General features: G+C 41.3%; 3 protein-coding genes, 1 long non-coding RNA gene and 4 other non-coding genes across 8 annotated transcripts; 5 read left to right on the top strand and 3 right to left on the bottom strand.

Moving 5' to 3' along the window:
* Positions 1-210: 210 nt before the first annotated feature.
* LOC125907513 (zinc finger protein 397-like) lies at positions 211-4,433 on the bottom strand. Its single transcript, XM_049610249.1, has 4 exons — positions 4,136-4,433; positions 3,712-3,879; positions 1,151-1,211; positions 211-1,072 (listed from the first exon to the last, which is right to left on the bottom strand). Exons 1-4 carry the CDS (start codon positions 4,156-4,158, stop codon positions 341-343), a joined length of 984 nt encoding a protein of 327 aa, XP_049466206.1. The 5' UTR covers positions 4,159-4,433; the 3' UTR covers positions 211-340.
* Positions 4,434-7,125: 2,692 nt separating this feature from the next.
* On the top strand, positions 7,126-7,198 carry Trnav-aac (transfer RNA valine (anticodon AAC)). The gene has a single exon. It is a non-coding gene; the product is annotated as a tRNA-Val (tRNA).
* A 370-nt stretch (positions 7,199-7,568) lies between these two features.
* Trnah-gug (transfer RNA histidin (anticodon GUG)) lies at positions 7,569-7,640 on the top strand. Its single transcript has one exon. It is a non-coding gene; the product is annotated as a tRNA-His (tRNA).
* Positions 7,641-10,154: 2,514 nt separating this feature from the next.
* LOC125907352 (SET and MYND domain-containing protein 4-like) lies at positions 10,155-12,233 on the bottom strand. Its single transcript, XM_049608995.1, has one exon. It carries the CDS (start codon positions 11,637-11,639, stop codon positions 10,155-10,157), a length of 1,485 nt encoding a protein of 494 aa, XP_049464952.1. The 5' UTR covers positions 11,640-12,233.
* A 1,851-nt stretch (positions 12,234-14,084) lies between these two features.
* Positions 14,085-16,313, top strand: LOC120957723 (uncharacterized). Its single transcript, XR_007452736.1, has 4 exons — positions 14,085-14,649; positions 14,855-15,473; positions 15,545-15,906; positions 16,222-16,313. It is a non-coding gene; the product is annotated as an uncharacterized LOC120957723 (long non-coding RNA).
* Positions 16,314-17,432: 1,119 nt separating this feature from the next.
* Positions 17,433-21,938, bottom strand: LOC125907353 (zinc finger protein 726-like). The gene is made up of 4 exons (XM_049608996.1): positions 21,595-21,938; positions 21,169-21,336; positions 18,600-18,660; positions 17,433-18,521 (listed from the first exon to the last, which is right to left on the bottom strand). Exons 1-4 carry the CDS (start codon positions 21,615-21,617, stop codon positions 17,820-17,822), a joined length of 954 nt encoding a protein of 317 aa, XP_049464953.1. The 5' UTR covers positions 21,618-21,938; the 3' UTR covers positions 17,433-17,819.
* Positions 21,939-24,513: 2,575 nt separating this feature from the next.
* Trnav-aac (transfer RNA valine (anticodon AAC)) lies at positions 24,514-24,586 on the top strand. The gene has a single exon. It is a non-coding gene; the product is annotated as a tRNA-Val (tRNA).
* A 368-nt stretch (positions 24,587-24,954) lies between these two features.
* Trnah-gug (transfer RNA histidin (anticodon GUG)) lies at positions 24,955-25,026 on the top strand. Its single transcript has one exon. It is a non-coding gene; the product is annotated as a tRNA-His (tRNA).
* The last annotated feature ends 487 nt before the right edge of the window (positions 25,027-25,513 follow it).

The raw sequence follows: 25,513 nt of genomic DNA on the forward strand, positions 1-25,513 counted from the left end.
GTCCCCTTTGGTTTGGGGTGACATCAGTTGTTTGCGTAGGTAATTTAGTGAGGGAATGTAAAGTGACTTTGTTCAATAGTGTCACTTAAACAAGAAAAACATTCATTTTCGTCTTTCGTCATTTTCAGAGCGTCCGACAATTTAATATTCCATATGAAACCATTATTAAGATGACTCAGAAGCATGTCTGTGAATATATACACACTTTATTTAACTGTACACTTCCTCTGAATGCTGTTCCAAAGACACTCACAATAACATTTGCTCAAACACGTTTCTATTAACACTCTGCAAATCAACATTAACACTTGTTGCTTCTCTCACTCCGTCACTGTTCCACTTAGCAACACGTAGTTTCGACCCTAGTTACAGCAAAGGAAGCTGCGTTCAACTGTTGATGGCCAACGGTGCGTTCCCGTTCGTGACACTTTCGATGTTTAACCAGTGCATTGGATTGGACAAAGGTTTTGGAGCAGTCGGGACACTTGTGCGGCCGCAGTCCACTGTGAATGAGCGTGTGGCGCAGTAGGTCATACCGCTCCTTGAAGGCCTTCGAGCAAACGGCACATTCATGGGGCCGCTCGTTACTGTGCGTCTTGCGATGGCGTACGAGCACGTGCTTTTCGGTAAAAGCTTTTCCACACTGGTCACACTCGTAGGGTCGTTCGTTCGCGTGACTAAGCACATGTGTCTTGAGGGCATGCAGCCGAACGAACTGCTTTCCACAGAGGCTGCAGCTATGTGGCCGATCCGACCGATGCAGCAGTCGATGGCTGGAGAGAGCGCTGGGTTGCGTGAAGGCTCGTCCACACGTCTCACACCGTAGACTGGGTCCTCTTTGGTCGTGCAGCTTCTTGTGTGCGGACAGTGTGGAGGAAAGCCGGAACGCCTTGGGACAGATGGCACACTGGAAAGGCCTTTCGTCCCTCGGCTGGAGGTTGTTGTCAGTGTGGAGTTGTTTGTCACGCAGACTAGAATCTCTGGAGCAGTTGTCTGGAGGTGAAATGGGAACGGCAGCCTTGTTCAAACTGTCGTTGGGTTCCTCGAACATGTCGCGTAGTACTTCCATCTCCTGAAGGGTGAAAAGGGATTGAAATGATAAACAGATCGGTGGTTGAAGTAGTAAATATCATAAGAGAAGGTTGCATACCTCTAAACAGGACGTTGTGTCGGACAACTGGTGTGAATCACGAAGCTCCGACGCTGGAGATCTGAAACACAAACAATATTATTCACAACAACTGATTACAGACATCAAATGCCGTCGGGAAATGGAGTGATTGGAATGAATCTCTATTGGAATATATCATCAGCCTGTAGAATATCTAAATCCAACCGCAAACAAATAGCAAATGTAGCGAACTAACCCGTCAGCATAGAGGAGACTCTCACTAAGTGCGATGGAATCTCATCTCAGTTTGAACAGCTGTGAGAGCCATCCAGTTTGCTTCTGTTTGAGTCCTTTTTCCGTACCCTCGGAAGAGAACAGAGCACTGATTGGTCCATCGTCTGGCAACGCCCCTTTGGAAAAATGTCCTTCGAGGGAAAGCGCAGCGGAGAGAGTCGTTTGTAGAAGAGCAGACTCTGAGCGATTTGAACATAGTTGAAGAGTTTCCCAATAAATGTAGAGTGCATAATAATAGTGTGTGAATTGAACATACACGATTGTCATAACGAACACTCTTCTAACCTTTTGGATTGTTTATGGAAATAATTAGGTAAATAATAACTCATTGAAATGCTGCCAACTATTATCGGTTCACGTCTGCGACTGGCATTGGACGATTAGGAATAATTTATTTGCCTGGTTGTGCGGACGATTGTAAAGCATGCAAGGCCGCAATTATTCGCCATTGATTAGTAAAACATATTCCAACACAAATGGAATCGGTAGATGATATTTATTTGGAACAAAACTTTCCGTCACTGAGCATTTCCCGATTCATAAAGGGTCATGCAAATAGGTCTGATTGGGGAGTTGTTCCTACAGATGGATGCAAAGGTTCATAAATCATGCAACTCCTACGTAAATTCGCGTAATTTCCATTCGTTCAACTGGCTGTCGAGTAACGAAGCTGTCTTTTTCACGGATTCTTCCGGACTGTGCCCATGCAAATAGCGTTAATTAGCAGCGAGTTATTGTTGTCTTGGGTTCTCGTTAAATATGCTCAGGGTTTCCGCTTACAAAGCACGACTGACACCGATGGGGGTAATGTTTTTTTGCTGCTCCAATATCTCTTAATGTACCGAATCACGTTTGTTTGAGTTTTTGGAAAATTTCGTTAAAGGTAAAGTAGGATTTGTCTTGCAACAAGTATCGTGCGGAAGCCTTATGATGTAATTAATGCAATCTCCTTCTTTGGGTAATTATGGCGTTGATTTCCTGCCAGCAAAGACTCTTTTATAAATCGCGTTGAAGGTTTATACGGCTTCAGAATGCCTTGAGGAAATGGAAAAATGGAAAAATGGGAATTTCTTGATTTTCCTTAAATCAAAAGGCAATACGGAAATGAAGTTCTGTTTTCTCCCAATCAAACATCTCAAGTCAAAATCAAACAAATTTCAAATAACAAACAACCGATCCATCAATTTCTATGCACAAATCCGTTCCACATTTCATTCCGGATGATTAATAATGTATGAAACAATGAAACTTTGTGACGCTTTTCGGATTGTTTCTAGTTTCCCAATCATTTGGGCGCTCATCGGTTGACTTGAGGTCGAGATTGAGAGAAGGAAAGTTACACAAAAGTTGATACTGTAGCTTGGTGTTGGTGAAGTTAGCAAACACAGGAGGATGAGAACGTTTCTACGACTCTGTGGATTGAATGTTTCATAAGACTAAACAACGTGACCAATACAGGAAGGATAAGGAGATAAGGATAAGGGGTGGTTCGGACTAGAAAGTTTTCGTCACACGTGTGTTTGCAGAAAGTGTGAACGTGAAGCCTTTCTGTAAGGAAACCTCTTTTGAGGAACAGATTTCCTAACCTTTGAGGTTTACTTTAAAGTCTTTTCAATAGTAATGAATAAATTAGAGAAGAATCAATTTATATTTTCCATTTTTTACAACATAGCACACAGTCATGCATGTTTATGGATTCATTTGTTATGTTTCTCCATGATAACTGCGGCGAAATAATCCACTATTTTCCATTGCACAACACTCCATTACGTATTCATATCCGCAAATGAAGCCAATCATGTTCAGTTGTAATTTATGTTCGTTGCACACGCTTTCGCAGTAAAAAGTATTTTTCCCGACACACTTTTTCCTCCTGAATTTAAACAGTAAGGAAGTTTATGGCGGACGTTCATATCATATCCCATCCTGACCTGATTGTTGGGATCGTTGAATGGGATGCTGTATTGTGTTGACTTTAAGGAAGCCGTCCAATATCGACCGAATGTTAGAAACGGGAACCATGTCATAAACCGAAAAGCGAAGGACAAAAGCTCCCTCCACCCATCACAACTACCAGTACAAAGTACAAAGATCCCAGGAACTCATTCATCGTCTGCTAATCCACACCAGGGTTGGTACGTTTAGCAAACAAATAGTTTTTATCGAAAGGTAGTTGAGGAAAGGGTTCGTTGCGTTTGTCGCTGTCAGTATTTATCAACCTCAAATCGTGCGAATGTAATTTCTTAATCCTTGTAAACGACAAAACGCTTGTTTCCACATAGATTAGGCAGTGTTGGTGTACTCACATGCATTTAGAAGGCTTCCAGGTTGAAGATGAATGGATCATTGGTGTGTTGTGGCATTCTGAAGATTCGTCCTGAGTCTGTGGAAGTGTTGTAATGAAGCTCGATTCCTTCAGCAGGATTGATTGAATGCCAATGTCTAGCTCCTGGTTCTCCGGGTGGAAATTAAAGCTGAAAAGGACCGGAAATTAAAAAAAGAGAGATTTAAGCGCTGGACGGTTGTGAATCTTCCGAAAGAAATCAATACATAAACTGACTGCATGCCATCGATCCGTGAAAATGTGATCTGTTCGTCATGGCAAAAAAGACATCGGCAAGAATGTTCATTAGGGTCGAGGAATTACGACAAAAGTAAGTCATCAGGGGCTTAAAGGCCAATTAGTTGATTCAAAACCATAAAAGGGAGACCAAAAACTAATCTACTTACATGTCAACGATGTCCCAATCCATTTTAAGTTGTTACTTCCGCTGCGGGATGATAGGAACAGGATGTTTCCAATACCGGAGAGTTGAAGCGAACAATAAACGCGACAGAGAAACGTTTTTTTGCAACAGTCTCTATTTCTTTCGGTAGGTCACATTCACATAAAGTAACACAAATATCCGGGATAGAAGATTAAAATGTTCTTCCGGGTTCAATCCAATGGGGAATGTTTGATTCACTACTTGACAAAAAAGCTATATTCTGCTTGATTTAAAGATTCGATGTTTACTTCCTCGCCATGTCGTCAATTGTTCTTTATTTATCACTTGCTTAGCTACTATGATGCACAGAATACGATTCTTGGCCTTCACTGACAGGTTCACGTTACGATGGCAACGGGTCCAACTGATGTCAACTACCCAATCACACCAATTCCATTCGACAGTTCGCGCAAAAGTGAGGCTGGCACAGTTTGACGCCATCGAAGTAGCTCCTTTCCTGGATGGTCCGGTTGAAGGGAAGTCCTTCCGCCCCAGTCATCTCCCTGCCGCCCGAGGATGGCGTTGCACAAAGTAGAAAATCCGGAGCGAAGGCAGCAAGGTAAACAAATCTAATGCTTATGTGTGCGACGGTACCGCTGAAGCTAGAAAAAGGACGATGGAAAACAACAGAAAGAGAAGGGATCATTCTGGCATGCTCTTTCACCATATCCCGTCTGTTGGTAAGGCAGGACACACGACACTGATCTGCACATAATCCGCGGACCTGCTGGGACCTTGTCGGAGCGAATTGCGGAACAACAGAAAGGAGTGAGTAAGCGAAGAAAAATGAAAAATTGGAAATAGGAAATCTCACTTCTCACAATATGTTGATTCTTTCTCTCATATCTTTGGTCTCTTTCAGTCTCTCTGGCCAGTTTCGGATCATTTCATGAGGACACGCGCGCGCTGCACATAAGCGATTATTTATTTTCCAAATCAGATTTACAATTCTACGGGAGGACAAGGTGTTTGGTGTGGCGGAACTGGACTCGTTTGTAAAGGTTGTCATTTATCTGAACATGGAGCTCTTCCTATGTACTACCAATGAAATATAATGTGTTGCCGAACTGCTAAGCGCTTGTTATCTTCAGGTGAGCTTCACGAAGGTCGACGAAGAAGGTGAGAACGATTACTGATTTACGGAAATTAGAAGGATTATGTATTTATCTCTTCTGTTCGAACAAAATGGCTCCATAAATAGTGTTGGAGCAGCATGGAGACACGGGTAAGCGTCCTTCTCCTTCTTCCTTGTGTGTCACGGGAAGAGATTTCCATGGAGCTATTCGTTGTATTTTCTTGAGGAATCTGGGGCACCAGAGAGGTCTTCGTTGTTCAGGACAGTGAAAGAATAGGAGATAATTGTAGAAGAGAGATGTCGGATGAAAGAGATAACGTACCGCGCACGCGAAAAGGAAGCGCATCCTGTTCCGTTTGCCGTGACGTCAGTGCCATGCGCAATTGCTAATTGACAAGGACATACGGGAACCAGTACATGATGAGACAACGAAACGAAATGGAGAAGTTCCGTTTATCGGAAAAGCGATTGGCCAAATAATGCCAAGGAAAACACGCTAATCTCTGATTTTCCGATCTTCTTTCCCGGGGGTCTCAGCACAGGAGGGGAACATGCACATACAGAACCATGGGAGAGGACTCATGGTTGGTTTGAGAGGGACGAGACTGGCGGTAGAAGGTAGTTTATGTATTTGGCAAAACCTTATTAACCGATTAGTGAGCTATCGGGCAGAGGATTCAATGGCGGAGGTGTTATAAATCGCTTCAATTGATGAGTATCGTTGCTAAATCTCATATATTGAGCGATTGTGTGTGGGTATTGATCGATTGTATTGGTGGTGTACGAATATTCATGTAAAAAATCACTCATCCGACGTGTTTTGGAGCTTCCTTTGCTATCCTCGTGGAAATATCCAATCAACGGCTAATAGCTAACACAATCCACCCTGCAAAGCCGGCATGGTACCGTGAAAGATTAAGACAAACATCGAAATGAGCTGGGTTGCGTGTTTTTATAACGCCGAATGTGGCAGCCGTATCGTCTGGTTGTGCAATATGGCCGCAAGGCACATTCCACCGTAACGAATGACGGTTCTCTCATCCTTCCATCGATGTGGCTCGGGTCCGCGTGAGAGTCTATGTGCTTTTGGTTGCACAAGGATGAAGAAAAACAACAGTTTATAATTAAATTTAAACTGCCTCGCAGTTGTTTTTATATCGCCAATCTGTGCCAAGGGAGCGCAATAGAACAAAATGCTCCCAGAAAAGAGGCAAAATTGATGTAACATGGTCGGTTTGTGCAAAAAGGGTGTTTAGTTTTTATGCATCATGGAGTATATGGAGAGAAATCTATTAGAACGACGAAATCTCGCTAAGAATCGGCATGTTTACAATTAATTTGTGAAGTGGATTCCTGCTCGCGAGTGAATTAAATGGATGTGACGCCAAGGTTTTGTGGGCAGCATTGTTCATTGTCATAAATAACTGTAGAAAGTAATATTTGAATTGTGCAACAGTCAAATCATAAACCAATACTCAGAAAGCATTCCTAACAACGTCGATGCAGTGTATGGAGCTCAGCCAAAGGATTCAATTACCCTAATGAGTCATGAACATAATCAATAATCATTCACCTGTACCGCGGATTGGCCTTCGGGTTGGGCCACGTTCATCGTTCGTTGAAACGGCTAAAGGTATTATGGAATGATGTGTTGATTTATTTATATGTTCATTTCGTGTTCCAAGCACATGCTCTCATGCAAAACATGCTTCATTTGCGTATGTTCTGATTGCAATTCACGTACGATGGTGGAACAGTTTCGATTTGTTTAACGTGACCGATCTTTGAGCTAGAGCAAAAGACTGAATTTTATCATCTAACAATCGATGTTAAGATTTACCCAAACCTCGCAAACACATAGAGAACAACAGATGCAAGTTTCCGTGGTGTAGTGGTTATCACATCCGCCTAACACGCGGAAGGCCCCCGGTTCAATCCCGGGCGGAAACATTTTTATCATCCAATCCCATCCGTTGCTCTAAATAAATTCTACTTTTACTGAACAGATCTTCATTCTGAACTTGTAGTATACATTGATAATGATGGTAGAGGACAGAGGCATAACATTTTGGATATATTTTTAACCACCAACACATTCACCATGCTTACCTTTGATCTCGTTTCTCTACATTGCTTGGGTTCACCCCACCCTGGAATGGAGATTCGATCGTATTGTTCCATACGCTTCGCTCTGTTTCTTTGTCGTACTTTCTCTTCAGTTGGCCAGTCGATGCTTTCCCCACTGCATGGCCAGTAAAGCCGTCGATTTGGATCGAAAGTTGAGCTGTTCGTGTAAGAAACTTTCCAATCACCGTCTGTAGCCGTGATCGTCTAGTGGTTAGGACCCTACGTTGTGGCCGTAGTAACCCAGGTTCGAATCCTGGTCACGGCAGTGCCGATTGGAATAAGGAAGGGAATAAAACCTCCAAAATTTACCTTACCCCTCTCCCCAAGAACACTGTCACGGAAGACGGTGGTGAGAATAAACTTTTTCAATATACGAAGCCAGAACATCTCCAAACGTTATGACAATGCTTATCTTAATGCTTTTTTGCTATCCTGGAAGTGGCCTCTCTGGCTATTAAAGACAATCAGGATACTCCGAAAAAGATACAGCTCGAAATACCCGTAAGGCATTGAGCAACATAGCTCGGAAGTTGGTCTAACGTTACTGCTTACGGGCGTTTCCATCCATCATCACATAAACGAGTAGAGAAGTATCCGAGTCAATATAGGAAAGAGCTGTACTCCTTATCCCGAGAAGCTTTCAATTTCCCACGGGGAACTCACGTGATCCTAGAGTGATATTTCGTTTAGATAACAGGAACCGTTTATGGGAAGCGATTCTTTACATCGTGTGAGATCATTTATTTGATTTATTTCGATAGTGCATCCATGCTCATTGGTCATTGCTCATTGGTGTTCATCCAATTTACTTCGCCTGTGTCCCGAAAAATGTTCTGTTATTTCTTTCTCTCACTCTCTTTCTCCTATTTTATTTAACTATACTCTCTCTAGCGCTTCCCTCTCTCGTGTTATGTCCATCCGTGACCTTGGTATTATACTTGACTGTCGTCTTAACTTTAAACTGCAGCTTGATGAGGTGCTACTAAAAGCAAATCGAACCCTTGGGTTTATCTTACGTTTTACCTCTATTTTTAGAGATCAAAGCATCCTAAGAATCCTTTATTGTGCTTTGGTAAGGCCTATTCTTGAATATGCAAGTATCATCTGGAATCCTCCCACTATTGATGGCTGTTCGAGAATTGAAAGCATTCAGCGCCTCTTTACCAGGATTGCCTTTCGTCGTTTGTTCGGTGCTGCCTCACTACCTCCCTATGAAACGCGATTGCAGTTATTCAATCTTCACTCCTTAAGCTTCCGCCGCCAAGTGTTTCAGGCTTGTTTTATTGGTGGCTTATTACTTTCTGCTACTGATGCTCCTGATTTACTCTCGTCCATCCCGCTGTATGTTCCCTCTCGTTCTCTTCGTCCACGCGATCCTCTGTCAATTGAAACACGTCATACTCTTTATACTTTCAATGACCCTCTTCTGTCCTGTTTCAGGTTGTTTAACCACTTTTACTATCTCTTTGATTTCGACTCCTCTCTTAACTCTTTCCGTAACCGTATTTTTTCTTCTAATTCCCTTTAATTATTCTCCTTAGTTTTCTATTACTCTCTTTTTTTTTGTTTTTGTTAAGTTTATGATAGTCTCTACGCTCTACTCTTGTTTTTTTTTCTTTTCTTTTTTGCTAGGTCAAGACTAGGTTAGTTAGGCTTAGTTTTTCATGAATTATTTTGTTTATTTGTTAGTATTAAATTAGTTTTAAGTCTATTATATTTAGCCTTGATGGCGGATATTGTATGAAATAAATGAAAATGAAAATGAAATGAAAAGTTGAAGTTTCGGAAGGAATAACAATACTCCGTAAATGTTAAGTTGTTATTTATCAAAAAGAAAAATTCAGTTTATTATCATCATATCGAATTCATAAGCATATTGAACGAACATCAAATGTGTAAAAACCCGTGCTCACCATATACGTAAGGAGATTTATTCATTTATACTCAGAACCTGGCGCATTTTTCTGGGAACATTAATTACGGTTTGCAGTGTTTCCAATACGAGGCATTTTCAGATGTTTGGTTGTACAATATTTGTAGAGACCGTACAAACGTTATCTGACTAATACAAACTTCATCTGCCGGATACAATTTTGGTGTTTCATTTAGCGCGTGGCCACGGAGCTGAAAAAATGTTTAAAAAATTTTCAACTTTGTCAAAATTGCTTGTCAACTGCAAAAAAGAGCTTTTCTCGTGGCCGCACCAAAAACATACACAAGAGCGACAAAAAGCTCCAACATCTGAATATCATCGATATTTTGTTTAAGAAACACTAACTAGGTACATAAATCAATTAGAATCATGCATTTTAGCATTATTATCATAACAATGGGTCACAACTGCGCCAAATAGCTGTTTGTTTACGCTTTTTCACGAACGTCAAATTTTGTCAACTTTTGTCAACTTTTTTTCCTGGCTGCTCCAGGTCACAAAATTTTGACAAAAGCTCACATTTTGAAAAATTTGTCAGCATTTTGTCACTCCCGTGGCCTTTCGCTTATTGAGAAAATGCCGTAGCTGCGACATCAGTTTGCGCACTTCGTTAGAATCATGTGTTTTCAGTATCGAATCATTACAGAACATTTGTTTCCTGTTTACAAAATTATTACATTTGATTGAAGGATAATTGAACGTACATGCTTCACACGTGCGTCGGAAGCTGTACATGAATGACAACATTGATTGCCTCATTGCTCGTTCATGCGATATGTGATCCGCTCTGAAACAAATGAAATTATTAGTATGATGAAGAGTGTCCATTTCTTCTATTGATTTCACTTACTCATAGCTATCGAACAGTTGACTTCCTTCAAGAACTGGACGGATGATAAAAACTGCACAACGCCCATCGGGCAAAGTGATGCGTTTCACGTTGGGAGCACAGGAATGATTCAGCATGCTAATCAATGGGTAGCAACCCACTGCAAATGATTCAGCCACGTATTCCTTCACCTTGTACGCATTAAAGGACAACAATTTTCTGTTACAATTCACGATTTGCATATATCGCAGGATCAAATCTAGTAAAATCTTGTTTGTTGCAGGGTTTGCTTCGCACACCGGTCCCAGCTCTGTTCTTTCCAGAACAAGGGTATGTATGATGGTAGCGTAGAAGATGTGAAAAGCAACAAACATGCTGTCTCGCCGTTCTTGATTAGTGGTTAACACGTGCACCGAGTTGAAAATATCCTGTGACGTAGCTTTATTCCAATCCATCGTAAACCCGTTAACATTGGATTCATCCAGTGCATCGAGATGATCCTTCAATGCCTCTGGATTATTATCGAAGGTTGTGATCGCAATGGCAATCATGCGAATAGCAATCAATGGAACTTCTTCGAAAACTTCCCACAAGTCTCGTAAAAGCCCACACTCATATCGATGATAGTTGTTGTACGCCTTACTCAGACATTCCTCCGAACAGTACATGGCCATTGTACATCTTTCGCACGGAATCAATGTGAATGGTCGTTCGCCATGGCAAAAATCACATCGAACATATCGGAACGAATCCTTCAGCACGGTAACGAACGGCCTTTCAATCATCACGACATCGCCCACCTTCAGCTTACGAGTGGTCACCACATGCCGTCCATATTCTTCGTTTTTGCGCAGTTCCAGACAATTGGCAACTTGCGGCGCATTCTCTTTGGACGGATAGCTTAGCTCGGGCTCTTCCACCACATCCGGAGAAACCTTGCTCGATGAAGCATTCTTGTTCCGAGCCTTTGCCAAAGCATTTTTAACCTCTTTTTCGCGTTGATTCAACTTTTCTCCAGAATAGTTTGACTCACGAGCAAGCCGAATGTTCTCCAAACAGTCCTCGAAGCGATGCATCTTCAGACAAATGGTAGAGCGATTTGCATAGGCCAATGACCTTTCTGTCGATCCTTTTTCGGAAAAAGCGATGCTCTCATTGTACAGCTTGATGGCCTCGATGTAGCGTTTCACGTTCGGGTGAAACATTTTATTTCCTTGGGACCGTAGCTGAGTCGCTTTTGCATTGTCCTTTAAATCGTTGCGCAAGTTCAATTGTTCACAAACGGAATAGTTACGAATCCACTCTCCAATTTTGGGAGCCAGGAGCTCGACAGTTTCTTTAGCACTTAGATTGTTAAGTTTTGCTTGTAATATACTGGGTTTAAGGAATGTATCGTACATTTTTGCAAACAACACACGCTTATTTTTTGCTCTACATGTCACAGACTGTGTTTCGTAAAACGTGTCCATGTATTCATGAAGTTCCGCAACATATTCCTCCATTTTTTAAGGCAACAGAAGGCAAACAGAACAAACTGAATTCTGCCACTAAATAAAACAAACGTACTCTGGTTAGTAATTAAAACTAGCTAAATCACTCAAGCGTTCTGTTCCTCAAGAAGCGTGCCTCTAGATGGAACATGTTTCTTTGAACTCGCACAAAAGAATGTTCCTTGTGGTGGAATTATCCGTTGACATTTGGAAAGCTGCGCGATCCGATCCGCACACCCAGTTGACAATCTGAACAGCAACGCTAAACAAGGGTCAAACAAGCGATCGTTAAATAATTTTGTAAAAAGAAAAACAGATTAGCGATATTGCAAAATAAGGAAGAATTATTCATTCTATGATTTTTTGTTTTAATACTATACCATTTTTTGCTCACAAAACCCAAGTGCCACAAATCCACTAAACGACCACTAAACGGCTTCTAAACGACTCAAGCACTCTACCTAAACGGAATATAGAAAGACTTCGTTTAGCAGACGGCAAACGACTCATGCGTTCTAAAAATAGCAAAAAAGCTGGTGGCGCTATCTGTTGATGGGATACCCCAACCAGCTGAGCTTCATCGCTTGGAGGAGAGCTTTCTCATTTCCTCTGTACTGTTGTATGGTTTCGCATTGAAGTTATGCATCGCTAGAACTAGAACGGCGACACGATTGTTTAAATACTAAACTCCAACCGAAACCACAAGCACCTGAAGCAAGTGAGATTTGAGTAATGGTCGTTGGTGTTGATACCCACGTATCTGACCACACGACCATTCATAGAGATTATTGCTCAGAAAGTTAGAAGGCTATAGAGGTCATGATAAGATGAATCTTGTCGAAACACATTGCAAGAAAAGGATAGCAATATAATGATGAGATGTAATACGCCATCTATTGATCAGACCAATGAAGCTGTGGAGCTTTCATTTTTTTTCTATGGATATTCAATTTTCCAGTCGTTTAAGCTTAATCTGCTTAATCAGCTTAATTTCATGTAAAAACCAACATCGTGTAAAAAGTCATGAGATGAAGAAGATGCAAAAGGATTACGAAACGGCTAACGCATAAACATACGTTTTAATAAACACAAAGTGGTGATATGAATTGGCGCGTGGCCACGGAGGTGAAAAAATGTTGAAAAAAATTCAAATTTGTCCAAATTGCTTGTCAACTGCAAATATGAGCTTTTCTCGTGGCCGCACCAAAAATATACACGAGAACGACAGAAAGCTCAAACATCTTAATATCATCGATATTTTGTTTAAGAAGTACTAAATAGATACATACATCAGTTAGAAACATGCATTTTAACATTATTATCATAGCAATGGGTCACAACTGCGCCAAATAGCTCTTTCCCAAGCGCCACAGATTAAGCTTAAACGACTGGAAAATTGAATATCCATAGAAAAAAAATGAAAGCTCCACAGCTTCATTGGTTTGATCAATAGATGGCGTATCCTTTTCTTGCAATGTGTTTCTACAAGTTTCATCTTATCATGACGTATATAGCCTTCTAACTTTCTGAGCAAAAATCTATATGAATGGTCGTGTGGTCAGACCCGTGGGTATCAACACCAACGACCATTACTCAAATCTCACTTGCTTCAGTGCTGGTGGTTTCCGTTGGTGTTTAGTATTTAAACAATCGTATCGTCGTTCTAGTTCTAGCGATGCATAACTTCAATGCGAAACCATACAACAGTACAGAGGAAATAAGAAAGCTCTCCTCCAAGCGATGAAGCTCAACTGGTTGCGGTATCCCACCAACAGAGAGCGCCACTAGCTTTTTTTTTTGCTATTTTTAGAATGCAATGAGTCTAAATGAGTCGTTTGCCGTCTGCTAAACGAAGTCTTTCTATATTCCGTTTAGGTAGAGAACTTGAGTCGTTTAGAAGCCGTTTAGTGGTCGTTTAGTGGATTTGTGGCACTTGGGCAATGGGTCACAACTGCGCCAAATAGCTGTTTGTTTACGCTTCTTTGCGACGTTAAATGTTGACACTTTTTGTCAACTTTTGTCAACTTTATTTCCTGGCTGCTCTAGGTTACGAAATTTTGACAAAGCTTAAAAAATGACACAAGCTCCCTTTTAAAAAAAAATCAGCATTTTGTCACCCCCGTGGCTTTGCTCCTATTAACTTCTTGTACAGGTGTGGCTCCGTGTTACGTTCCATGGGGAGCAAGGTGGATTTAAAAATATCAGGTGGTGGACTCTAGTGCATTTTGACAATTCGTCACTTGACGTAAGGTCAATCCCCAGGATTCAAACTTTGTTTACATTTATTAAATTTGTTCATATAATTTATCTACCCAATTTTTTCGATTAAATATTCTTTAAAAATATATTTTGGACTTTGTGAGTTCTTATTTAACATTGAAACATACATTAAAGTGTGTTATTTTGTGTTATTCTGTGAATTTATTCAATAATTCATTGTGTTTTCGACATTTTTGGAGATAAAAATTAAGAAAACCATTATTTTTTCAATTTTCACATTGATTCCTTATTATCGACGAGCCGCATGGACAATTTACGTGAGATTAGAACTCATACTCACATGATTTTAAATTTCGTGCATACACAAATCATCAAATCTTTTGTTAATATATCTCATTTTTTCGATAAAACCAATAGACACACACAAATGCACATAATAACAAAGAAATCTGTTCTATTTGCTAAGCTTTGTGTGCGGAAACCAATGGTTCACGGTTCAAAAATGACGTAAAGTCCCTCAACTATGGCGACCCCCCAAAGGCCCTAATCCACTACCTGATATTTTTAATCCACCTTGATGGGGAGCTCGAATGCCTCCCAATATGACGTCATCGATGGAATGTGCCACTGCAGCAAAACGCCAAAGCACTCCACAAAATTCTATCGATGTGCGTCGATCGAGTAAACAAACCAGAAGCTGGTTCCTGAAATTGAGTAAACATTTGAGTGAAAAATGGACCATTAGGTAAATAAATTGTTGCTGAAAGTAATCTGATAACAATGTCCGGATTGGAAACTGCAAGTAAGTATCTATATCAATTCTTACACAAGGAGTTTGCATATGCGGCTGTTTACATTCGTTTCAAACCGAGATTTTTTTTTCTTTTTGAAGTGTTGTTTTTTATGAACAGCCACAAAGATGCAGCCATTTCTTGCATTATTGGTTCTTAATCCATGATGTAAAACGAATTTTTAATTTCATGGTCTGTAATTCAACGTTAACCCAGAAGTTGCATGAAATTCACCCCGAGCCATGGCCAGGTGTCTGTAATGTAACAATCATCATCCATTGAACCACATTGTGCAACCACAAGCAATGTAATAAAAAGATCAACGGAGGACGAATATGCCTCAAAACGCTTCTCGTTTGCGAAATGTGTCTTTAAAGGATCAATTTTCGGACCAGAAGTACCTTTGTGGGAAGCAATCTGCGGCAACCACTTCAGGCAAGAGTTGGTTCAGCTGTTGTTCATTTCGGAGGCGCACTTTCTCCTTCAAAGAATGGTAAAAGGACAGACAAATAGGGACAGGATCATGGCAGGGTCCTTTAGGCTGCTTCATGGCAAGCAATCGGAAGAAGTCATTATGGGAATTAATTGATGTGTAAATAGTGGAAACATAATCCCGGGCTACGAGAGTGTGTTTGAGTAGGCCATGGTGAGCTTCTGGAGATTTCCGTTGGTCCAGAAGGCACACGAAGGTTTTGCTTGTTTGCTGTTTGTGACTGAAGACATTGATCGAAGCAAAGGAATCAGTGAAATTTTGAACAGAGCTTAATTTGTGTTCTTCAGTGTCAGGAGACGGTAACCAATCGTCGGAAAAGGCAATCACTTAATTTAAAAATCAGTAAGTAAATTAATTCCCACACTTCAATTTGTCACCTCACTCAGCATCACGGTGTATTTTGTTAATACCAGGAACTACCGGCGGCAATGTACAATGTGTCACAAAATGAGAAACACACCCCGAAGGCTTTACGCCACCGCGTCTGATCCGGAATCAGTAAGCTGTTTTACGCCAAATCAAAGTGACAAAAACAAACCCACACAGGGACCGGCTAATCGTAACCATCCATGCACGTGGCCTACTACTCCTTAGTGTTGTGGTCGTCACGTAAGCTGAGCAAAGTACTTTTGCATTTTCCTCTTGTCAGTTGATGGTGTTAGAAAAGGGTGAGTGGTTTGGATGTGATGAAAATGAAGATTCTGATATTTCGATAAGCATCTCTGTCCTAGAAAATGTCCGGAGGCATATTTCTCACCTATATAGGTTTCACAAGGTATTTATTACTTCTAGATGAGTGGATGACATATCGTTTATTTAAATTCTTTATGTATTGTTTCCGTGTGTATGCGATGCCATAAAAAATGAAGTTAATTGTTACCAAAAATGGATTATATAGGACAAATCAGCCTTGAAATGTCAATATTAATTAAGATATTAGAGCAAAGAACAATGATTTGGCCTCTTTTGCGTGGAATTGTTTGGAGCTTAACTCTCAATATTGTCATTGCACCATTTTATGAGATGAGGATGGTTTGTTTTCTGGCTCCATTAATTATTTTACGTGCAAAACTCATCTATTTCGGTCTAGGGAGAACCACACCGATGAAAAGGACATGAAAAAGGGCCGCTAACCCTGGCAATGGTTTCAATTACAATGTTCAACGTTCTATTCCCCTAGTATTCCCCGGTCAAAGTTACAGCATAATTGAGTGTAATAATGATAACGAAGGGTTTGATGTTTGACGAAAGCACCGAGGATTATATGCCACGCCCGAATGCATTTAAGCACGTTCGACATGGTTTACCGTCGTGTCTCTGTAGCTCCGTATTCTGAATCGCCATGACTATTTTCGGAGCATATTAAAATCATCATCCAACCGTCGCATCACAAATCATTTTGTCACGAGATTCGTTATGCCATTTTCATGATTCAAACGTGTTTCAAACAAGCATATATTCTGCAAATGGTGCAGAGCTGGTAAGAGGAAATGTGGAATGATGGGAGATACGGTGTAGGATCAAAGATGGAAGAAATGGTTCAGCAAGTTATTCGAATTATTCTTTCAAAACCAGAGTGTCTTGATAGAGAAGAATGCGTCTTTTTGGAAAATGCTTATAATAATTCGAACTTTACTTGTGAAAAGAGCTGAAAGTGATGGAAAAAATCCCCGATAAAATATTTCTATATTTTGAGTAAATCGATAAAACATTGGATGAAGCAAACAAGCAGAAAAAAATCACCATTCGCTTTATAAAATACAGTTTTTGTAGAAACACCCACTTTTGGTTTCATATTTCCTTCAGATTTTTTCTATCATGTCCTAAAAAAACACTTCCGATGTGGATCGTTTTGCATGCATAATTTGGGAAATATGGAAAAATAACAACGTCTTTTTTGTGTGATGCAAACTGCGTGGAATGAAAAAAAGTCCATCATAGCTGAAGGCAAACACCATTTTCAAAAATAATCCGTCGTTGATTTGCGTCTACTACCAAAGAGCCTTTTTTCGTACCATGGCCACGGTATAAGCCACAAGCACTAAAATGTGTTGAAAGCGCCTGAGATGTAAATCCTTTTTAAATCCTGAAAATAGAAAGCATCTCGAATGCTGCCACCGCCATGACTTGAAGCAGTGATGGGAAAGAGCATGTCAAGATTCGCTTCTCAATCTCCGTAACTATTGGCATTGTACTCTCCTGTGCAAACATATTAAAGGTAATTTCGTTGCAGGACAATCTGCCTCTTCCAAATGTTTACTTAACAATCAGCGGAGCCACGCTGGGCAAGGAGTAGTCTTTACAGAGTGGTTCCAACAAAACCTTCCTCTGGGACTGTGGGGCATTGTGGAATGGAGCAACAACGGCCCTTTTGGTTTGGGGTGACATCAGTTGTTTGCGTAGGTAATTTAGTGAGGGAATGTAAAGTGACTTTGTTCAATAGTGTCACTAAAACAGGAAAAACATTCATTTTCAGAGCGTCCGTCAATTTAATATTCCATATGAAACCATTATTAAGATGACCCAGAAGCATGTCTGTGAATATATACACACTTTATTTAATTGCACACTTCCTCTGAATGCCTTTCCAAAGACACTCACAATAACATTTGCTCAAACACGTTTCTATTTACACTCTGCAAATCAACATTAACACTTGTTGCTTCTCTCACTCCGTCACTGTTCCACTTAGCAACACGTAGTTTCGACCCTAGTTACAGCAAAGGAAGCTGCGTTCAACTGATGACGGCCAACGGTGCGTTCCCGTTCGTGACACTTTCGATGTTTAACCAGTGCATTGGATTGGACGAAGGTTTTGGAGCAATCGGGACACTTGTGCGGCCGCAGTCCACTGTGAATGAGCGTGTGGCGCAGTAGGTCATACCGCTCCTTGAAGGCCTTCGAGCAAACGGCACATTCATGGGGCCGCTCGTTACTGTGCGTCTTGCGATGGCGTACGAGCACGTGCTTTTCGGTAAAAGCTTTTCCACACTGGTCACACTCGTAGGGTCGTTCGTTCGCGTGACTAAGCACGTGTGTCTTGAGGGCATGCAGCCGAACGAACTGCTTTCCACAGAGGCTGCAGCTGTGTGGCCGATCCGACCGATGCAGCAGTCGATGGCTCGAGAGAGCGCTGGGTTGCGTGAAGGCTCGTCCACACGTCTCACACCGTAGACTGGGTCCTCTTTGGTCGTGCAGCTTCTTGTGTGCGGACAGTGTGGAGGAAAGCCGGAACGCCTTGGGACAGATGGCACACCGGAAAGGCCTTTCGTCCCTCGGCTGCAGGTTGTTGTTGTCTCTGGAGCAGTTGTCTGGAGGTGAAATAGGAACGGCAGCCTTGTTCAAACTGTCGTTGGGTTCCTCGAACATGTCGCGTAGTACTTCCATCTCCTGAAGGGTGAAAAGGGATTGAAATGATAAACAGATCGGTGGTTGAAGTAGTAAATATGATAAGAGAAGGTTGCATACCTCTAAACAGGACGTTGTGTCGGACAACTGGTGGGAATCACGAAGCTCCAACGCTGGAGATCTGAAACACAAACAATATTATTCACAACAACTGATTACAGACATCAAATGCCGTCGGGAAATGGAGTGATTGGAATGAATCTCTATTGGAATATATCATCAGCATGCATAATATCTAAACTCAACCGCAAACAAACAGCAAATGTAGCGAACTAACCCGTCAGCATGGAAGAGACTCTCACTAAGTGCGATGGAATCTCATCTCAGTTTGAACAGCTGTGAGAGCCATCCAGTTTGCTTCTGTTTGAGTCCTTTTTTCCGTACCCTCGGAAGAGAACATAGCACTGATTGGTCCATCGTCTGGCAACGTCCCTTTGGAAAAATGTCCTTCGAGGCATAGCACAGCGGAGAGAGTCGTTTGTAGAAGAGCAGACTCTGAGCGATTTGAACATGGTTGAAGAGTTTTCCAATAAATGTAGGGTGCATAATAATAGTGTGTGAATTTAACATACACCATTGTCAAAACGAACACTCTTCTAACCTTTTCTGTTGTTTAAGGAAATAATTGAGTAAATAATAACTCATTGAAATGCTGCCAACTATCATCGGTTCTTGTCTGCGACTGGCATTGGACGATTAGGAATAATTTATTTGCCCTATTCTGCAGATTGTTAAGCATGCATGGCCGCAATTATTCGCCATTGATTAATAAAACATATTCCAACACAAATGGATTCGGTAGATGATATTTATTTAGCACAAAACTTTCCGTCACGGAGCATTTTCCGATTCATAAAGGGTCATGCAAATAGGTCTGATTGGGGAGTTGTTCCTACAAATGGATGCAGAGATTCATAAATCATGCAATATGCCGCAACTCCAACGTAAATTCGCGTAATTTCCATTCGTTCAACTGTCTGTCGAGTAGCGAGGCCGTCTTTTTCACGGATTCTTCCGGACTGTGCCTATGCAAATAGCGTTAATTAGCAGCGAGTTATTGTTGTCTTTGGGTTCTCGTTAAATATGCTCCGCTGAAAATTCACGTCTGGCACCGATGGAACGAATGTTTTTTGCTGCTCCAATATCTCTTAATGTACCGAATCACGTTTGTTTGAGTTTTTGGAAAACTTCGTTAAAGGTAAAGTAGGATTTTTCTTGCAACAAATATCTCGCGGAAGCCTTATGAAGTAATCAATGCAATCTCCTTCCTTGTGTAATTATGGCGTTGATTTCCTGCCAGCAAAATCTATGTTATAAATCGCGTTGGAGGTTTATACGGCTTCAGAATGCCTTGTGAAAATGGAAAAATGGGAAAGGTGTGGAGCTGATTTTCCTTAAATAAATAGGTAATACGGAAATGAAGTTCTGTTTTCTCCCAATCAAACATCTCAAGCCAAAATCAAACCAATTTCAAACAACAAACAACCGATCCATCAATTTTTCTGCACAAATCCGTTCCACATTTCATTCCGGATGATTAAAAATGTATGAAACAATGGAACTTTGTACCGCTTTTCGGATTGTTTCTAGTTTCCCAATCATCTGGTCGCTCATCGGTTGACTTGAAAGAAGGAAAGTTGCACAAAAGTTGATGCTGTAGCTTGGTATTGTTGAAGTTTTGTGTTCCAGTAAGCAAACAGTGGAGAATGAGAACGTTGCTACGACTCTATGGATTGAATGTTTCATAAGACCAAACAACGTGACCAATACAGCAAGGATAAGGAGATAAGGATAAGGGGTGGTTCGGACTAGAAAGTTTTCGTCACACGTGTGTTTGCAGAAAGTGTGAAACTGAAGCCTTTCTGTAAGGAAACCTCTTTTGAGGAACAGATTTCTTAACCTTTGAGGTTTACTGTAAAGTCTTTTCAAAAGTAATGAATGAACAAAAGAAGAATCAATTCATATTTCCATAATTTTTTACAACATATTACACAGTCATGCATGTTTATGGATTCATTTGTTGTGTTTCCCCATGATAACTGCGGCGAAATAATCCACTATTTTCCATTCCAGAACACTCCATTACGTATTCATATCCGCAAATGAAGCCAATCATGTTCAGTTGTAATTTATGTTCCTTGCACACGCTTTCGCAGTAAAAAGTATTTTTCCCGACACAGTTTTACCACCTGAATTGAAACAGAAAGGAAGTTTATGGAGGACGTTCATATCATATCCCATCCTGACCTGATTGTTGGGATCGTTGAATGGGAATCTGTATTGTGTTGACTTGAAGGAAGCCGTCCAATATCGACCGAATGGTAGAGACGGGAACCAACAACCGTCAACAACCGAAAAGCGAAGGACAAAAGCTCCATCCACCCATCACAACTACCAGTACAAAGTACAAAGATCCCAGGAACTCATTCATCGTCTGCTAATCCACACCAGGGTTGGTACGTTTAGCAAACAAATAGTTTTCGACGGAATGGTAGTTGAGGCAAGTGCTTCGTTGCGTTTGTCGCTGTGAGTATTTATCAACCTCAAATCGTGCGAATATAATTTCTTAATCCTTGGGAACGACAAAACGCTTGTTTCCACGTAGATTAGGCAGTGTTGGTGTACTTACATGTATTTAGAAGGCTTCCATGATGAAGATGAATGGATCATTGGTGTGTTGTGGCATTCTGAAGATTCATCCTCAGCCTGCGGAAGTGTTGTGATGAAGCTCGATTCCCTCAGCAGGATTGATTGAATGCCAATGTCAAGCTCCTGGTTCTCCGGGTGGAAATTAAAGCTGAAAAGGACCGGAAATAAAAAAGAAACATTTAAAATTAAGCTGGACCGTTGTGAATCTTCCGAAAGAAATCATTACATAAACTGACTGCATGCCATCGATCCGTGAAAATGTGATCTGTTCGTCATGGCAAAAAAGACATTGACAAGAATTTTCATTATTGTCGAGGAATTACGACAAAAGTAAGTCATCAGGGACTTAAAGGCCAATTAGTTGATTCAAAACAATAAAAGGGAATCTAAAAACTAATCTACTTACATGTCAACGATGTCCCAATCCATTTTATATTATTACTTCCGTTCCGGGATGATAGGAACAGGATGTTTCCAATACCGAAGAATTGAAGAGAACAATACACGCGACAGAGAAACGTTTTTTTGCAACAGTTTCTATTTCTTTCGGTAGGTCACATTCACATAAAATAACACAAATATCCGGGATAGAAGATTAAAATGTTCTTCCGGGTTCAATCCAATCGAGAATGTTCGATTCACTACTTGACAAAAAAGCTATATTCTGCTTCATTTAAAGATTCGATGTCAATTGTCCTTTTTATATCACTTGCTTAGCTACTATGATGTACAGAATACCGTTCTTGGCCTTCACTGACAGGTTCACGTTACGATGGCAACGGATCCAACTAATGACAACTGCCCAATCACACCAATTCCATTCGACAGTTCGCGCAAAAGTGAGGCTGGCACAGTTTGACGCCATCGAAGTAGCTCCTTTCCTGGATGGTCCGGTAGAAAGGAAATCCTTCCACGTACCCCAGTCATTTCCCTGCTTCACGAGGATGGCGTTGCACAAAGTAGAAAATCCGGAGCGAAGGCAGCAAGGTAAACAAATCTAATGCTTATGTGTGCGACGGTACCGCTGAAGCTAGAAAAAGGACGATGGAAAACAACTGAAAGAGAAGGGATCATTCTGGCGTGCCCTTCCACCATACCTCGTCTGTTGGTAAGGCAGGACACACGACACTGATCTGCACATAATCCGCGGACCTGCTGGGACCTTTTCGGTGCGAATTGCGGAACAACGGATAAGAGTGAGTAAGGGAGGAAAAATGAAAAATAGGAAATAGGAAAGCTCACTTCTCACAATATTTTGACTCTTTCTCTCATATCTTTGGTCTCTTTCAGTCTCTCTGGCCAGTTTCGGATCATTTCATGAGGACACGCGCGCGCTGCACTTAAGCGATTATTTATTTTCCAAATCTGATTTACAATTCCTCGGGAGGACAAGGTGTTTGGTGCGGCGGAAATGGAGTCGTTTGTAATGGTTGTCATTTATCTGAACATGGAGCTCTTCCTATGTACTACCAATGAAATATAATGTGTTGCCGAACTGCTACGCGCTTGTTATCTTCAGGTGAGCTTTACGAAGGTCGATGGAGAAGGTGAGAACGATTACTGATTTACGGAAATTAGAAGGATTATGTATTTATCTCTTCTGTTCGAACAAAATGGCTCCATAAATAGTGTTGGAGCAGCATGGAGACGCGGGAAAGGGTCCTTCTCCTTCTTCCATGTGGATCACAGGGAAGAGATTTCCATGGACCTCTCTATTCGTCGTTCTTTCTAGAGGAATCTGGGACACTAGAGAGGTCTTCGTGCTAAAGCACAGTGAAAGAATAGGAGATACTTGTAGAAGAGAGATGTCGAATGAAAGAGATAACGTACCGCGCACGCGAAAAGGAAGCGCATCCTGTTCCGTTTGCCGTGACGTCAGTGCCATGCGCAATTGCTAATTGACAAGGACATACGGGAACCAGTACATGATGAGACAACGAAGCGAAATGGAGGAGATCACGTTTATCGGAAAAGCGATTGGCCAAATAATGCCAAGGAAAACACTCTAATCTCTGATTTTCTGATGTTCCTTCACGGGGGTCTCTGCACAGGAGGGGAACATGCACATACGGAACCTTGGGAGAGGACTCATGGTTGGTTTGAGAGGGACGAGACTGACGGTAGAAGGTAGTTTATGTATTTGGCAAAACCTTATTAACCGATTAGTGAGCTATCGGGCAGAGGATCTAATGGCGGAGGTGTTACAAATCGCTTCAACTGATCTCATATATTGAGCGATTGTGTGTGGGTATCGATCGATTGTATTGGTGATGTGCGAATATTATTGTAAAAAATCACTCATCCGACGTGTTTTGGAGGTTTTTTTGCTATCCTCTTGGAAATATCCAATCAACGGCAGATAGCAAACACAATCCACCCTGCAAAGCCGGCATGGTACCGTGAAAGATTAAGACAAACATCGACATGAGCTGGGTTGCGTGTTTTTGTAACGCCGGATGTGGCAGCCGTATCGTCTGGTTGTGCAATATGGCCGCAAGCCACATTCCACCGTAACGAATGACGGTTCTCTCATCCTTCCATCGATGTGGCTCGGGTCCGCGTGAGAGTCTGTGTGCTTTTGGTTGCACAAGGATGAAGAAAAACAACAGTTTATAATTAAATTTAAACTGCCTCGCAGTTGTTTTTCTATCGCCAATCAGTGCCGAGGGAGCGCAATAGAACAAAATCCTCCCAGAAAAGAGCTGGAATTTATGTAACGTGGTCGGTTTGGGCAAAAAGGATGTTTCGTTATGTGTTGTGCATCACGGAGTATATGGAGAGAAATCCATTAGAACGACGCAATCTCGCTAAGAATCGGCATGTTTACAATTAATTTGGCAAGTGGATTTCTGCTCGTGAGTGAATTAACTGGATGTGACGCCATGGTTTTGTTGGCAGAATTGTTCGACTGCATAAATCACCGTAGAAAGTAATAACCAATACTCAGAAAGCATTCCCAACAACGTCGATGCAGTGTATGTAGCTCAGCCAAAGGATTCAATTACCCTAATGAGTCATGAACATAATCAATAATCATTCACCTGTACCGCGGATTGGCCTTCGGGTTGTACCACGTTCATCGTTTGTTGAAACGGCTAAAGGTATTATGGAATGATGTGTTGATTTATTTATATTTTCATTTCGTTTTCCAAGCGTCATTTGCGTATGTTCTGATTGCAATTGATGATTGATGATGGAAACTGTTCCAACTGTTGTTGAAAATGACCGAACTTTGACCTACAGCAAAAGACTGAATTTTATCATCTAACAATCGATGTTAAGCTTTGTCTAAACCTCGCAAATACATAGAGAACAACAGATGCAAGTTTCCGTGGTGTAGTGGTTATCACATCCGCCTAACACGCGGAAGGCCCCCGGTTCAATCCCGGGCGGAAACATTTTTATCATCCAATCCCATCCGTTGCTCTAAATAAATTTTACTTTTACTGGAAAGATCTTCACTGAACTTGTAGTATTCATTGATAATGATGGTAGAGGACAGAGGCATAACATTTTGGATATATTTTTAACCACCAACACATTAACCATGCTTACCTTTCTGATCTCGTTTCTCTACATTGTTGGTTTACCCCACCCTGGAAGGGAGATTCGATCGTATTGTTCCATACGCTTCGCTCTGTTTCTTTGTCGTACTTTCTCTTCAGTTGGCCAGACGATGCTTTCCCCACTGCATGGCCAGTAAAGCCATCGATTTGAATCGAAAGTTGAGCTGTTCGTGTGAAAAACCTTCCAGTCACCGTCTGTAGCCGTGATCGTCTAGTGGTTAGGACCCTACGTTGTGGCCGTAGTAACCCAGGTTCGAATCCTGGTCACGGCAGTGTCAAAATGGAAGAGAAAAAGAGTAAGATGGATATTCTACTGATTTTAATCTCCTCTTCCCAAGGACGACACTGTCACGGAAGTCGGTGATGAGGAAAAAGCTTTTTATCATATTTATACCAAGCTAATTCCTAGTTATCCCCAATCTCTATTACAACACAAATGCTATCGCTTTTTTGCTACCCTATAAATGATCACTCTGGCTGTTCAAGACAATCAGGATACTCCGATAAAGATATACTTCCATCCATCATCACATTAACGATTAAAGAGGTTTCCGAGTCAATACACGAAACAGATGTACTCCTTATCCCGAGAAGTTTTTAATTTCCCACGGGAACTCACGTGATCGTAGAGTGATATTTCGTTTAGATAACAGGAACCGTTTTAGAAAAGCGATTCTTCACTTCACATCGTGTGAGATCATTTATTTGATTTATTTCGCTAGTGCATCTATGAAACGTTAAAGTTTCAGAAGGAATAGC

This window comes from Anopheles coluzzii, chromosome 3, assembly GCF_943734685.1.
Source record: "Anopheles coluzzii chromosome 3, AcolN3, whole genome shotgun sequence".
Lineage (NCBI taxonomy): Eukaryota > Metazoa > Arthropoda > Insecta > Diptera > Culicidae > Anopheles > Anopheles coluzzii.